The sequence below is a fragment of the Salmo salar genome, chromosome 17, assembly GCF_965601325.2.
Source record: "Salmo salar chromosome 17, fSalSal1, whole genome shotgun sequence".
NCBI classification, from domain to species: Eukaryota; Metazoa; Chordata; class Actinopteri; order Salmoniformes; family Salmonidae; genus Salmo; species Salmo salar.
In genome coordinates this window covers 1,917,442-1,931,425 of record NC_138307.1, presented here as the reverse complement: position 1 = coordinate 1,931,425, position 13,984 = coordinate 1,917,442, and the positions used below count along the sequence as shown (strand labels likewise).

General features: G+C 42.2%; 1 protein-coding gene across 1 annotated transcript in view; it reads right to left on the bottom strand.

The window, feature by feature from the left end:
• nalf1a (NALCN channel auxiliary factor 1a) overlaps positions 1-6,066 on the bottom strand; it is an 85,570-nt gene extending 79,504 nt beyond the window's left edge. Inside the window, exon 1 of the mRNA XM_014151342.3 lies at positions 4,767-6,066. Within this exon, the coding sequence (XP_014006817.1) occupies positions 4,767-5,471 (705 nt within the window). The 5' untranslated portion in view covers positions 5,472-6,066. The remainder of the gene's footprint in view (positions 1-4,766) is intronic.
• Between the last annotated feature and the right edge of the window lie 7,918 nt (positions 6,067-13,984).

Here is a 13,984-nt window from a genome sequence, read left to right as displayed (position 1 = left end):
CACAGAATGAATCTGGCACTAAGACCGCTCTCAACCAACTCTATAAGGCCATAAGCAAAGAAGAAAATGCTCACCCAGAAGTGGTACCCCTAGTGGCCGGGGACTTTAATGCAGGCAAACTTACATCAGTTTTACCAAATTTTTACCAGCATGTCACATGCAACAAGAGAAAAGCAAAAACTAAAGCAGGAAGTACCAGTGACTCGCTCAATACGGAAGTGGTCAGATGACGCGGATGATACGCTACAGGACCATTTTGCTAGCAGAGATTGGAATATGTTCCGGGTTTCATCCAATGGCATTGAGGAGTACATCACATCAGTCATTGGCTTCATCAATAAGTGCATCGACGACGTTGTCCCCACAGTGACTGTACGTACATATCTCAACCAGAAGCCATGGATTACAGGCAACATCCGCATCGAGCTAAAGGCTAGATCTGCCGCTTTCAAGGAGCGGGAGATTAATCCGGACGTTTATAAGAAATCCTGCTATGCCCTCAGATGACCCATCAAACAAGCAAAGCGTCAACACAGGATAAAGATTGAATCCTACTACACCGGCTCTGATGCTCGTTGGATGTGGCAGGGCTTGAAAACTAACGGACTACAAAGGGAAATTCAAAAGCGAGCTGCCCAGTGACGTGAGCCTACCAGCCTTTTATGCTCACTTCGAGGCAAGCAAGACTGAAGCATGCATGAGAGCACCAGCTGTTCTGGATGATTGTGTGATAACACTCTCGGTAGCCGATGTGAACAAAATCTTTTAACAGGTCAACATTCACAAAGCCGCTGGGCCAGACGGATTACCAGGACGTGTACTCAAAGCATGTGCGGACCAACTGTCAAGTGACTTCACTGACATTTTCAACCTTTCCCTGACCGAGTCTGTAATACCTACACATTTCAATAAGGCCACCATAGTCCCTGTGTCCAAGGAAGCAAAGGTAACCTGCCTAAATGATTACCACCCTGTGGCAGTCACGTCAATAGCCATGAAGTGCTTTGATAGGCAGGTCATGGCTCACATCAACAGCATCCTCCCGGACACCCTAGACCCACTCCAATTCACATACCGCCCCAACAGATCCACAGATGATGTAATCTCAATCGCACTCCACGCTGACCTTTCGCACCTGGACAAAAGGAATACCGAACGGGGGGAATGCTGTTCATTGACTACAGCTCAGCATTCAACACCATCGTGCCCACGAAGCTCATCACTAAGATAAGGACTCTGGGACTAAACACCTCCCTCTGCAATTGGATCCTAGACTTCCTGACGGGCCGCCCCACAGGTGGTAAGTACACAGCCCCTCAGCACGTGAGTGCTCGGCATCTGACTATAAGGCGCTACAGAGGGTAGTGCGAACGGCCCAGTACATCACTGGGGCCAAGCTCCTGCCATCCAGGACCTATATAATAGGCGGTGTCATAGGAAAGCCCATAAAATTGTCAGAGACTCCAGTTACCCAAGTTATAGAAATGTTTTTTCTGCTAAACACGGCAAGCGGTACCAGAGTATCAAGTCTAGGACCAAAAGACTCCTCAACAGCTTCTACCCCCAAGCCATAAGATTGACTATGCATATATAATAAACAGTGAGTAGCAGCAGTGGGGGGCACTGCTGCTGCTCACTGTTTATTATCTATGCATAGTCACTTCAAACCCCACTTACATGTACAAATTACCTCAACTAACACACTGACTCGGTACCCTGTCCTTTGTATATAGCCTCGATATTATGTTACTTTTTATTATTACTTTTTATTTTAGTCTACTTGGTAAATATTTTCTTAACTCTTCTTGAACTTCACTGTTGGTGAAGGGCTTGTAAGTAAGCATTTCACAGTAAAGTCTACACTTGTTGTAGTCGGCGCATGTGACAAAGTTTGATTTGATTTTAATAATTTCCCAGTGTGCCTTGCCTTTTTTTGATCCATTTGTATAGTTTCCACCCATGACTGTATTTGTTAGTGACTGAGACATGGTTGTTGAATTTATCAATTTTCAGTCCTTTGGCCTTCCCCAAGTGAGTTCCTAGGTGAATATTATCATTATAATTGAACCATTACATATATGAGAAGGTCTTGTATAGTGGCCTGAAACTCAGTTCACAAGTAGGGTTGCAAACTTTCCCCAAACATTTTTCCTGTAATCTTCCAACCAGGATTTCTGGAAAACCTGGGAAATGTACTAACATTTTTAAACACTAACTGTAAATGACATTATGCTGGCTTGCAAAGTGATGTGTAATTCCTATTGGAATCTAGTCTGTATTAATCTATCCAACAGTTGAGATTTGTATTCACCCGCAATCTGCATTCATAATGACTGCTAGGGTTAACAACCATTTCACTTATCGTTGCAAAAATTCAATGATTGGATTAGTTTACAAAAAGTATTTTTGTGTAGCATAACATTGAATCAATCAATCACTCAATATACATGCATAAACACAGATATTAAAAACAATTCCAATAAATCTACCTGCAGTAGAGTATGCTGGGAAAAAAGTTAGTTTGTTATCATACTGTATCTTTAAAAAAAATTGTTGGTGTGACTTCTCATTTAGTTTTGAGTCAGTGCCATATTAACATTAAGTAATAATGACTTTTCCTTGACTTTGAGTACAACTTACTAGATGTATTTGAGTTAAAAAGGCTTTGGGGTTTAGAGTGATGTCCTCAACATCCATCATCTGCCTGTCAAAACCAGGGATGGAGGTAGTACTGGAGGAGAGGTTGAGACAGCATGAGAGAGAAAAAGAGGATGAAATTCATCAAAAGAAACATTTTTACAAATTAACTGAAAATACTGATAAGAGAGAACTAATCGTAACCAACATTTCGTAGTGATGGAGATGTCCCTTGATAATTATCAAACAAATATGAGCATGTAGGCCAATGTTTTGGTTTTGTTACCTCATCATTATCGAACCACAATAAGCTTCACAAGGATGAAAGCATCCTGCCAAAAGTATCCTGCCAAAATCGTCATAAAATAGCGTGGCTGTTACTGCATCCTCATCACAGTGATTCCTGGCCTATTGGTGGGAGGCTGGGAGCTGTCTTTTCAGCACCACACACACACACACACACACACACACACACACACACACACACACACACACACACACACACACACACACACACTCTATCATGACTCATATGTCGGGTTTACAGACACCTGTTTTCATAGAGCACTTCAGGTGGTGCCCCATTTCCCCCACCCCCAATTCTAGCCTTAACCATTAGTGGGGGAAAAGGCGAAACTGACCCAAGATCAGTGTCTAGAAGCAACTCGACCCCACACTGTGACCCCCCTGTGTGGCTTTGGATATCATGTAGGCTAGGTCTATCTAATCTACTGGTGCATCATCAGCATATGGAGCATTAAACTTCAACAGTCAACCAACAACAATATAGGCCTACTTTACGATTTCCACAATGTTGAATAAAACATTTTGAATCAATCTCCCTCTGTTTTGTTGATCTTTCACGTGAATGAATAAGATGAGGTGCGCTACTGTAGCCTATGTGGGCCTACATATTCATAGTCATATTTAAGCAAATGCATTTATTTAATTGATGATTTATTATGATTTGTTTGTTTGTTGTCACTGACTGGTTCATGAATACTGACCGCCTGGCTGCCATTCGCTTGGAGCGTCGCCTTTCTATAGATGGATTTCAGCACCATGGACAGCTCTCACACGTCCATGGTGGCTGTCGACTATTAAAAAAAAAATACATTAAAACTAAACAACAATTCTATACTGAAACTCTAAAGGTACAGGAAATCTAACACCAAAAACCCTGAATGCACTTTAAACGATGTTTTCCAAGCAGGCTACTCGTGAATGTTGCATACAATTATCGAATAGAGATGGCAAGGGTGCACTGAAACATAGGCCTCTATTTTAATGGCTCTTGACCAACCAGTCGGTGAAGTGTAAAACAATACTACAGGGTCGGAGCTTCCTCCAGGCCACATAATTTATACCTCAAATATGACTATGTGATAAAAAGAGAGCAGCTGTCGTAATTCTGTGTCAACGCCATTGTCGAGTTTACGACTGATAAAAGACTTCCCTAGGCTACATACAGCAGGTGAATAACGAGCAGTGCCAAATGCGACGGGGGAAAAGGCCTCTCGGCGGATTAGGCATGGAAGCCACCGGTGCCCTATTAACGTTATTGAAATGTACTCAATGTGGAGTGGAGTGGCCATGGCGGAACACCTGGCACCGAGTGGCCGCTACACCGCATGCGCAGCACAATACTGAAAAAAGACCACCACCTGCGTGTGGTGCGGTGCGGGATAATGCATGAATAGGAAAATAGTAGTAGCTATTGTAGTCTTTGCCATATACTAGCCTAGCACTAAAATAAAATATCTAACTCAACATTTTACAGAAAGAATTAACATGTAAATCTGGCTGATATTTGCTTGGAAATAGCCTATTTCTAGTGATATTGTGAAGCCTGTGGAAGGAAAGTTATGACACCTCAAGGCCTGGCTCTTTCTCCATTCCACAACCGATTTAAAACTCCTCAATTGTGGAAAAAGCAACCAAAGACACACATGCAAGACCTTAGACTACAAGGCCATATGTTTCTCATCCTGTTTGAGCCTTCTGGTAAGAGAGCAGAGGATCTCCTTGAATCTGACATCCGTTACCATGACGATCGACGACTGTATGGGACCAAACTGCATCTATTTAGGCAAAACCAACATATTGGGGGACGATCCCCGTCAGCCTACCTTACATTCATCCATGCATGTTCTCACTGAATATGCATCCGTTTCATATTTCTGAGTCATAAGCTCAAATTCCTCATATTTCTCCAGGGCGTGTTGGTCGTAGCGCTGGTACGCCTGGACGCACAGGCTGCACCTCGCCACATCGCCATCAATAATCACGTCAAGACTGCAGTTCAGATTGTCCGGACTCGTAGACCCGTAAAACAAATCCAAAAGAGAATAAGAATTACAAAAGGAAAGGTACAAATCACTTATATTTACAGTCCGGGTCCCTTCTTTTTCCGAAAGGTCCTTGCACAAATGGTCGGCGTCATCAAAAGTAAAGCAGTTTTTAGATAAACTATCGCGGTGGCAAGTTTCAAGTCGCCACAAAGGTTTGGTAGAATTCCCTACAAAAATAGCATATTCGTTTTCTCGGAGGCTGCTGTGTGCTAAATGGAGGTTGGATGATGGGATTGGGTTTGCAGATGGGTAAACTCCCATGTCCGTCAATGCAAACTTATCACGGGTCCTTGTCAATTTCGCCTCGGCGCAGAACCATAAGTGATCAGAGAGCAGAATGGTTACAAACAAGAGTGAAGCCAAGGACAGTCGCCATCTCTGGGCCCTCTCTGAGTCGGTGAATGGCTTTTCGTTCTCGCGGGGTTGTAGCCAGATTTTGAAGCCGTCTTCTTGCTGCAGACACGTCCAAGCACCCCTGGTCATATTTTGGTAACGCGCTTCTTCACCGGCCGACTCCACCGTGGGGGTTTCTCTGCCACAACATGCATTGACTTGGGGTCTAATTTGCGTTTTTCACCTCTTAAATGTTATATCGTAGGTGGTGCTGCTGGTTTACCTCCGCGATGATCTGTAATTCACATTCAATAAATGTGTTGGAGGAGATTAAGCCGTGATTTGATGGGGCCGCGTTCTCCATGGCTCTCCGATGAAGATGCTAGTTTTCTGTAGCAACATGTCTCGCTTCCCCCTCCTCTGCTCTAGCCTGCGCTCAGCACTGGTCCTTTGTGTAGACCCGTTTTACGGCAACCTGCATTTACGTTCGCCTTGAATCCGCCGGTGGTGGCTCTCGGATGAGGGCTGGGTTCTATGTCAGCACAGTGATTTTCGCTTACGTGTCTGCTAGGCGGCAAAGTGCCTGAGATGTTGTCTTTTGATGTCCACTGTCATCTTGGTCCTGGGTTAGTTGTCGCAATCATGTTCTTCTTGGAACACTTTCTGGAGGTGCTGTGTCGTGCGCGACATCTTTAGAGTTGCGACCGTTCCATTCTGACGCACCCGAAGGGTCTGTTTTCAGAAGGTGCCGCATCAGTAGCAATCCAGCTACTCTGAAAGCTAAAACAGAGTCTAGAAAATAGTGAGGACTCGAGAGACAGGAGAGTCAGCTCAACAAGTAGCCTAATGGATGGCAAAATAGAATATGAGATATTTAACCTCAGTCACAAAACGCAGCCATAGCGTTCGAGTGATAGCTGTCCATGATCCTGAAACCGGGAATGGTTTCATTTCTGTAAGCTTCCCCCACTAGTGGAGTTGAATGCAAAAAATAAAATTAACGATTCAAACTTTGCACCTGGTGTAAAGGCTTAGTTGATGTGACCCATAGGGGTTGATGTGTGATCTGTATGTAAAGCATGCATGCATTATTTTTGAATTATTACTGAATTATGGCCATGTAAATACTTCCATCAAGGTCAAAAGGAAGAAAAACACAGACTCCTTTCATTTGCTTTGTCATGTTCATCAGGTGCACCTCATTATAAAATCATTATAACAGCATAACATTTAATCATGGCATAAAACATCCAGGTTGTTGTCATGTTCTAGCACAAAGATTGATTGTGTTCTATCATTCAGGGTGATATGGGTTCAGGATTGTATCCAAGGCAACTGATCATGTATTGTGTGGTGTGTTTGGCTGTGGACCTGTTTTTTCAGAGTGACATAATGTTTGTTTTTGTGTTGGTTTGTTTCTCTTTTATCCCGCAGGCTTATCTTTCAGCAGTCCTTCAAAGACATCACTAGTATAGCCTAAACACTACAATAAAACCAAAGCTACATTTGAAATACACCATTTAAAAAACAAAACAAAATGTTTTTCTTTCTCATTTACACAGTTAAATAACTGACACTCCAGAGTGGTATAGGTTGCATGAAACGCTAGATGAATAGCTAGATGAGCTTTGGTAAAGATTCCTGGAAACAAATCTCCTTGAACTAATTTCAGCACCAGGCGCTGTCCACCAATGCACAGACAGGTGGTGAACTGTACTCGCTCTCTTCTCTCCTGTAAAATACTTCTTAGTTCCTTCTCTATTCTCCACACAAATGTATTTACTACTCCTTCACAGATGCTTATTTTTTTTATTTTTTTTAGTAAATACCCAGTTGACACAAAGTAAAGCATGAGAGAAGATCGGTGGAAAGAAACAACCCATCATGCATTTGGAAGTCTTCCGCATCACTTTGTGTCCTTGTCATTGATGACTGCAATCTATAGGCAATTTACCACAGATGAGAAACTGAACTGAGGTCAGGGGTCATATTTACAAAGCATCTCAGAGTGGGAGTGCTGATCTAGGATCAGGTCCCCCTTGTCCATGTGATTTTATTCATTATGATCAAAAGTTAAAACTGAAGCTGTATCAGCACTCCTACTATGAGATGCTTTAAGAATATGGGCCCAGTTGTCTGAGAGCTAGCTGGTCTGAGAGCTGTGCTTTAAACAGTAGACTGCAGTGTAGAGGATGCAGACAAATAAGCTGATCAGAAGTTTTCTGTACAGGCAAAAGTGCAAAAAAATATGTTTCTGTCTGTCTGTCTTATTGAATTTCCTTTTTTATATCTCTCTCTCTCTCACACACATACAAACACACTGCTCACATACAAAGACAAACATGCAGCAGAAAGTAATATAAACACGCAGAAACCCAAATACACCATAGAAACACAATCAAACACTAATGTATATACACATACTGCATATACACAAATCCAATTACCACACGCAAACACACTTGACATGGCGGGTAAACAGGACGGACGGATTGAAGATTTCCGGGATTTACACAGAATTGGTTATGCAAACATAGATGCATTCTAGGAAACAATTATTGATATTATAGCATGCACATACACACACACACACACGCTATGGAATAGACAGGCAGGCTACTATTTCATTGCTTATGAGAAACACCTGCTATTGGTAGTTTGTTGTGTGGTGTCTTTTTGAGATATCATGGACTGTTGTCCGATAATTTTTGCTACCTTGTCTTTTTTTAATCTCATTAAAAACATCCTAAATTCTTAACTTTTTGGTGACAGGGGGCAGTATTCGGAAATTCAGATGAATAACGTGCCCAAATTAAACTGCCTGCTACTCGGGCCCAGAAGATTTAGTAGATTTGGATAGAAAACACTCTGAGGTTTCTAAAACTGTTTGAATGATGTCTGTGAGTATAACAGAACTCATATGACAGGCAAAAACCTGAGAAGAATCCAACCAGGAAGTGTGGAAATCTGAGGTTTGTAGTTTTTCAAGTGATTGCCTATCCAGTATACAGTGTCTGTGGGGTGATTTTGCACTTCCTAAGGCTTCCACTAGATGTCAACAGTCTTTGAACGTTGTTTCATGCTTCTACTGCGAATGGGGTGAGAATAAGAGGTCCTGGAGTCAGATGACTGAGAGAATGACATGAGCTCAGTGGCATGTGAGCTGTGTTCCTTTTCATTTCTGAACACATTGGAATTGTCCGGTTGGAATATTACTGAAGATTTATGATAAAAACATCCTAAAGATTGATGCTATACATCGTTTGACATGTTTCTATGAACGTAAATATAACTTTTTTTAAACTTTTCGTAGTGACATTTTGCGTGCGCTTCCTCCATTTGGAGTAGTGGACTAAACACGTGAACAAAAAGGAGGTATTTGGACATAAATTATGGACTTTATCGAACAAAACAAACATTTATTGTGGAACTGGGATTCCTGGGAGTGCATTCTGATGAAGATCATCAAAGGTAAGTGAATATTTATAATGCTATTTCTGATTTTAGTTGACTCCAAAATGGCGGGTATCTGTATTGCTTGTTGTTGTTGTCTGAGCGCTGTACTCAGATTATTGCAAAGTGTGCTTTCGCTGTAAAGTTTTTGGAAATCTGACACAGCAGTTGCATTAAGGAGAAGTGTATCTAAAATTCTTTGAATAACAGTTTAATATTTTATCAACGTTTATGATGAGTATTTCTGTAAATTGATGTGCTCATTCACCGGAAGTTTTGGAAGGCAAAACATTTCTGAACATTACACACTAATGTAAAATGGGGTTTTTGGATATAAATATGAACTTTATCGAGCAAAACATACATGTATTGTGTAACATGAAGTCCTATGAGTGCCATCTGATGAAGATCATCAAAGGTTAGTGATTCATTTTAGCTGTATTTCTGTTTTTTGTGACGCCTCTCCATGCTTGGAAAATGGCTGTGTGGTTTTTCTTGTCTCGGCGCTGTCCTAAACAATCTAATGTTATGCTTTCACCGTAAAGGCTTTTTGAAATCGGACAATGTGGTTGGATTAACGAGAAGTGTATCTTTAAAATGGGATGTAATAGTTGTATGTTTGAGAAATTTGAATTATGAGATTTTTGTTGTTAGGAATTTGCCGCCCTGCTATTTCACTGGCTGTTGAATAGTGTGTCAAGCCTATAACTGTATTGTCGTCTGCAAACTTGATGATTGAGTTGGAGGCGTGCATGGCCATGCGGTCCAGTACGGTTTGAGTAATTGCTGTCCTGATAGCTTTTTTCGGTCATAAGTGGCAGACGGTGGCAGAAATATTATGTACAAAATAAGTTACAAATAAGGCAAAAAAACACACACAATAGCACAATTGGTTAAGAGCCTGTAAAACGGCAGCCATCTCCTCCGGCGCCAATGAACTTTAACATATCAGCTAACCATATCATATGATATAGCAATCAAATGCTCAACTGTGCAGTCAATAAAGTGGAGCACAATCATTGGTTGATGCAATGCAATGTAGTTGGGGGGAACGCCACCAAAAGCTTGATCATTAGGAAACATTTTCCCCCAGTATACCCTATACTTGATTCAGAACTGATACTTAACAGCTTCTACCCCCAAGCCATAAGACTCCTGAACAGCTATTAAATGTCTACCCAGACTATTTGCATTGCCCCCCCCCCCCCCCTCCCCTCCCTCTCTTTTACGCTGCTGCTACTCTCTGGTTATTATCTATGCATGGTCACTTTAACTCTACCTACATGTACATATTACCTCAATTACCTCAAAAAACCTGTGCCCCTGCACATTGACTCTGTACTGGCACCCCCGTATATAGCCTCACTACTGTTATTTTACTGCTGCTCTTTAACTTGTTAGACTTCAGTGCAGCTCTTGACATTATCGATCATAGTCTGCTGTTGGAAAAACTGATGTTTTATGGCTTTACACCCCCTGCTATAATATGGATAAAGAGTTACTTGTCTAATTCCCCAGGGTAGCTGCTTAGGCCCATCGCTTTTTTCAATTTATACTAACCATATGGCACTGACTTTGAGTAAAGTCAGTGTCTTTGTATGCGGATGACTCAACACTATACACGTCAGCTACAACAGCGACTGAAATGACTGCAACACTCAACAAAGAGCTGCAGTTAGTTTCAGAGTGGGTGGCAAGGAATAAGTTAGCCCTAAATATTTCTAAAACTAAAAGCATTGTATTTGGAACAATACACTCACTAAACCCTAAACCTCAACTAAATCTTGTAATAAATAATGTGGAAATTGAGCAAGTTGAGATGACTAAACTGCTTGGAGTAACCATAGATTGTAAACTGTCATGGTCAAAACATATTGATGCAGTAGTAGCTAAAATGGGGAGAAGTCAGTCTATAATAAAGCAATGCTCTGCCTCCTTAACAACACTATCAACAAGGCAGGTCCTACAGGCCCTAGTTTTATCGCACCTTGACTACTGTTCAGTCGTGTGGTCATGTGCCACAAAAAAAAGGACTTAGGAAAATTGCAGTTGGCTCAGAACAGGGCAGCACAGCTTGCCTCTGATGTACACAGAGAGCTAATATTAATAATATGCATGTCAATCTCTCCTGGCTGAAAGTGGAGGAGAGATTGACTTCATCACTACTTTTATTTATGAGAGGTATTGACATGTTGAATGCACCGAGCTGTCTGTCTAAACTACTGGCACACAGCTCGGACACCCATGCATACCCCACAAGACATGCCACAAGAGGTCTCTTCACATACCCCAAGTCCAGAACAGACTATGGGAGGCACACAGTACTACATAGAGCCATGACTACATGGAACTCTATTCCACATCAAGTAATTGACGCAAGCAGTAAAATTAGATTTAAAAAAACAAATTAAAAAAACACCTTTTGGAACAGCGGGGACTGTGAAGCAACACAAACATTGGCACACACACACACACACACACACACACACACACACACACACACACACACACACACACACACACACACACACACACGTTAGCATACGCACTATGCATATATACCCTACTCAAGAAATTGGATGCAGTCTATCACAGTGCCATCCGTTTTGTCACCAAAGCCCATATACAACCCACCACTGCGACCTGTACGCTCTCGTTGGCTGGCCCTCGCTTCATACTCGTCGCCAATAAACCCACTGGCTCCAGGTCATCTACAAGACCCTGCTAGGTAAAGTCCCGCCTTATCTCTGCTCGCTGGTCACCATAGCTGCACCCATCCGTAGCACACGTTCCAGCAGGTATATCTCACTTGTCACCCCCAAAGCCAATTCCTCCTTTGGCCGCCTCTCCTTCCAGTTCTCTGCTGCCATTGACTGGAACGAACTACAAAAATCTCTGAAACTGGAAACACTTATCTCCCTCACTAGCTTTAAGCACCAGCTGTCAGAGCAGCTCACAGATCACTGCACCTGTACATAGCCCATCTATAAATAGCCCAAACAACTACCTCTTCCCCTACTGTATTTATTTATTTATTTTGCTCCTTTGCACCCCAGTATTTCTACTTTGCACACTCATCTACTGTCAAATCTACCATTCCAGTGTTTTAATTGCTATATTGTATTTACTTCGCCACCATGGCCTATTTATTGCCTTTACCTCCCTTATCTCACCTCATTTACTCACATTGTATATAGACTTATTTTTCTACTGTATTATTGACTGTATGTTTGTTTTACTCCATGTGTAACTCTGTGTTGTTATATGTGTCGAACTGCTTTGCTTTATCTTGGCCAGGTCGCAGTTGTAAATGAGAACTTGTTCTCAACTTGCCTACCTGGTTAAATAAAGGGGAAATAACATAAATACATACATACACCTGAATTTAGTACTGTAGATATGTGGTGGAGTAGGGGCATGAGGGCACACAGTGTGTTGTGAAATCTGTGAATGTATTGTAATGTTTTAAAAATTGTGTAGACTGTCTTAGTTTTACTGGACCCCAGGAAGAGTAGCTGCTGCTTTGGCATCAGCTAATGGGGATCCATAATATATACAAATACAAACTATTTGTTATTTTTATTTAAATGTTTTTCTCATCTATTTTGTCACTTAACACTTATTTTTCTTTAATCTGCATTGTTCATTAAGGGCTTGTAAGTTAACATTTCACTGTTGTATTCTGCGCATGTGACAAATACAATTGACTTGACACCTACCCAAGCATTGTGAGATCTGGCAGCCACCTTTGTTTACAGTGCATGTGGACTGCTTGTGTATTAAATGGGCAGGTGCGCTTTTGACTTGGCAGTAGAAAAAATGATTTTGCAATCAGAAGCAAAGCTGAGCTATTAATTTATATCGCAAACCAGTTTTCCTAGTTGTGTTTTGACAGGAAGTGAAATCAACACACTTTGATGGGAATGTCCCAAATTTTATTGGTCACATACACGTGGTTAGCAGATGTTAATGCGAGAGTAGCGAAATGCTTGTTCTTCTAGTTCCGACTGTGCAGTAAAATCTAACAAGTAATCTAACAAATTCACAACAACTACCTTATACACACAAATGTAAAGGGATGAATAAGAATGTGTACATATAAATATATGGATGAGTGATGGCATAGGCAGATGCAGTAGATTGTGTAGAATACAGTATGTACATGAGATGAGTAATGTGGTGTTATTTAAAGTGACTAGTGATCCCTCTATGTAAACATGATTAAAGTGCCGTTATTTAAAGTGACTAGTGATACCTTTATTAAGTCTGTTTATTTAAGTGGCCAGAGATTTGAGTCTGTATGTTGGCAGCAGCCTCTCTGTTAGTGATGGCTGTTTAAGAGTCTGATGGCCTTGAGATAAAAGCTGTTCTTCAGTCTCTCGGTCCCAGCTTTGATGCACCTGTACTGACCTTGCCTTGTGGATGATACTGGGGTGAACAGGCAGCGGCTCGGGTGGTTGTTGTCCTTGATGATCTTTTTGGCCTTCCTGTGACATCGGGTGCTGTAGGTGACCTGGAGGGCAGGTAGCTTGCCCTCGGTGATGTGTTGTGCAGACCGCACTACCCTCTGCAGAGTCTTGCGGTTGTGGGCGGTGCAATTGCCGTACCAGGCGGTGATACAGCCCGACAGGATGCTCTCGATTGTGCATTTGTAAAAGTTAGTCAGGGTTTTAGGTGACAAGCCAAATTTCTTCACCACACTGTGGGTGGACCATTTCAGTGTGTCTGTGATGTGTACGCAGAGGAACTTAAAACTGTCCACCTTCTCCAGTGCTGTCCCTTTAATGTGGATAGGGGGGTGCTGCCTCTGCTGTTTCTGAAGTCCACGATCATCTCCTTTGTTTTGTTGACATTGAGTGAGAGCTTATTTTCCTGACACCACACTCCGAGGGCCCTCACCTCCTCACTGTAGGCTGTCTCATCGTTGTTGGTAATCAAGCCTACCACTGTAGTGTCATCTGCAAACTTGATGATTGAGTTGGAGGTGTGCATGGCCATGCAGTCATGGGTGAACAGGGAGTACAGGAGAGGGCTGAGAACGCACCCTTGTGGGGCCCCAGCGTTGAGGATCAGTGGGGTGGAGATGTTTCCTACCTTCACCACCAGGGGGCGTCCCGTCAAAGTCCAGGACCCAATTGCACAGGGTGGGGTCGAGACCCAGGAACTCGAGCTTAATGACGAGTTTGGAGGGTACTATGCTGTTAAATGCT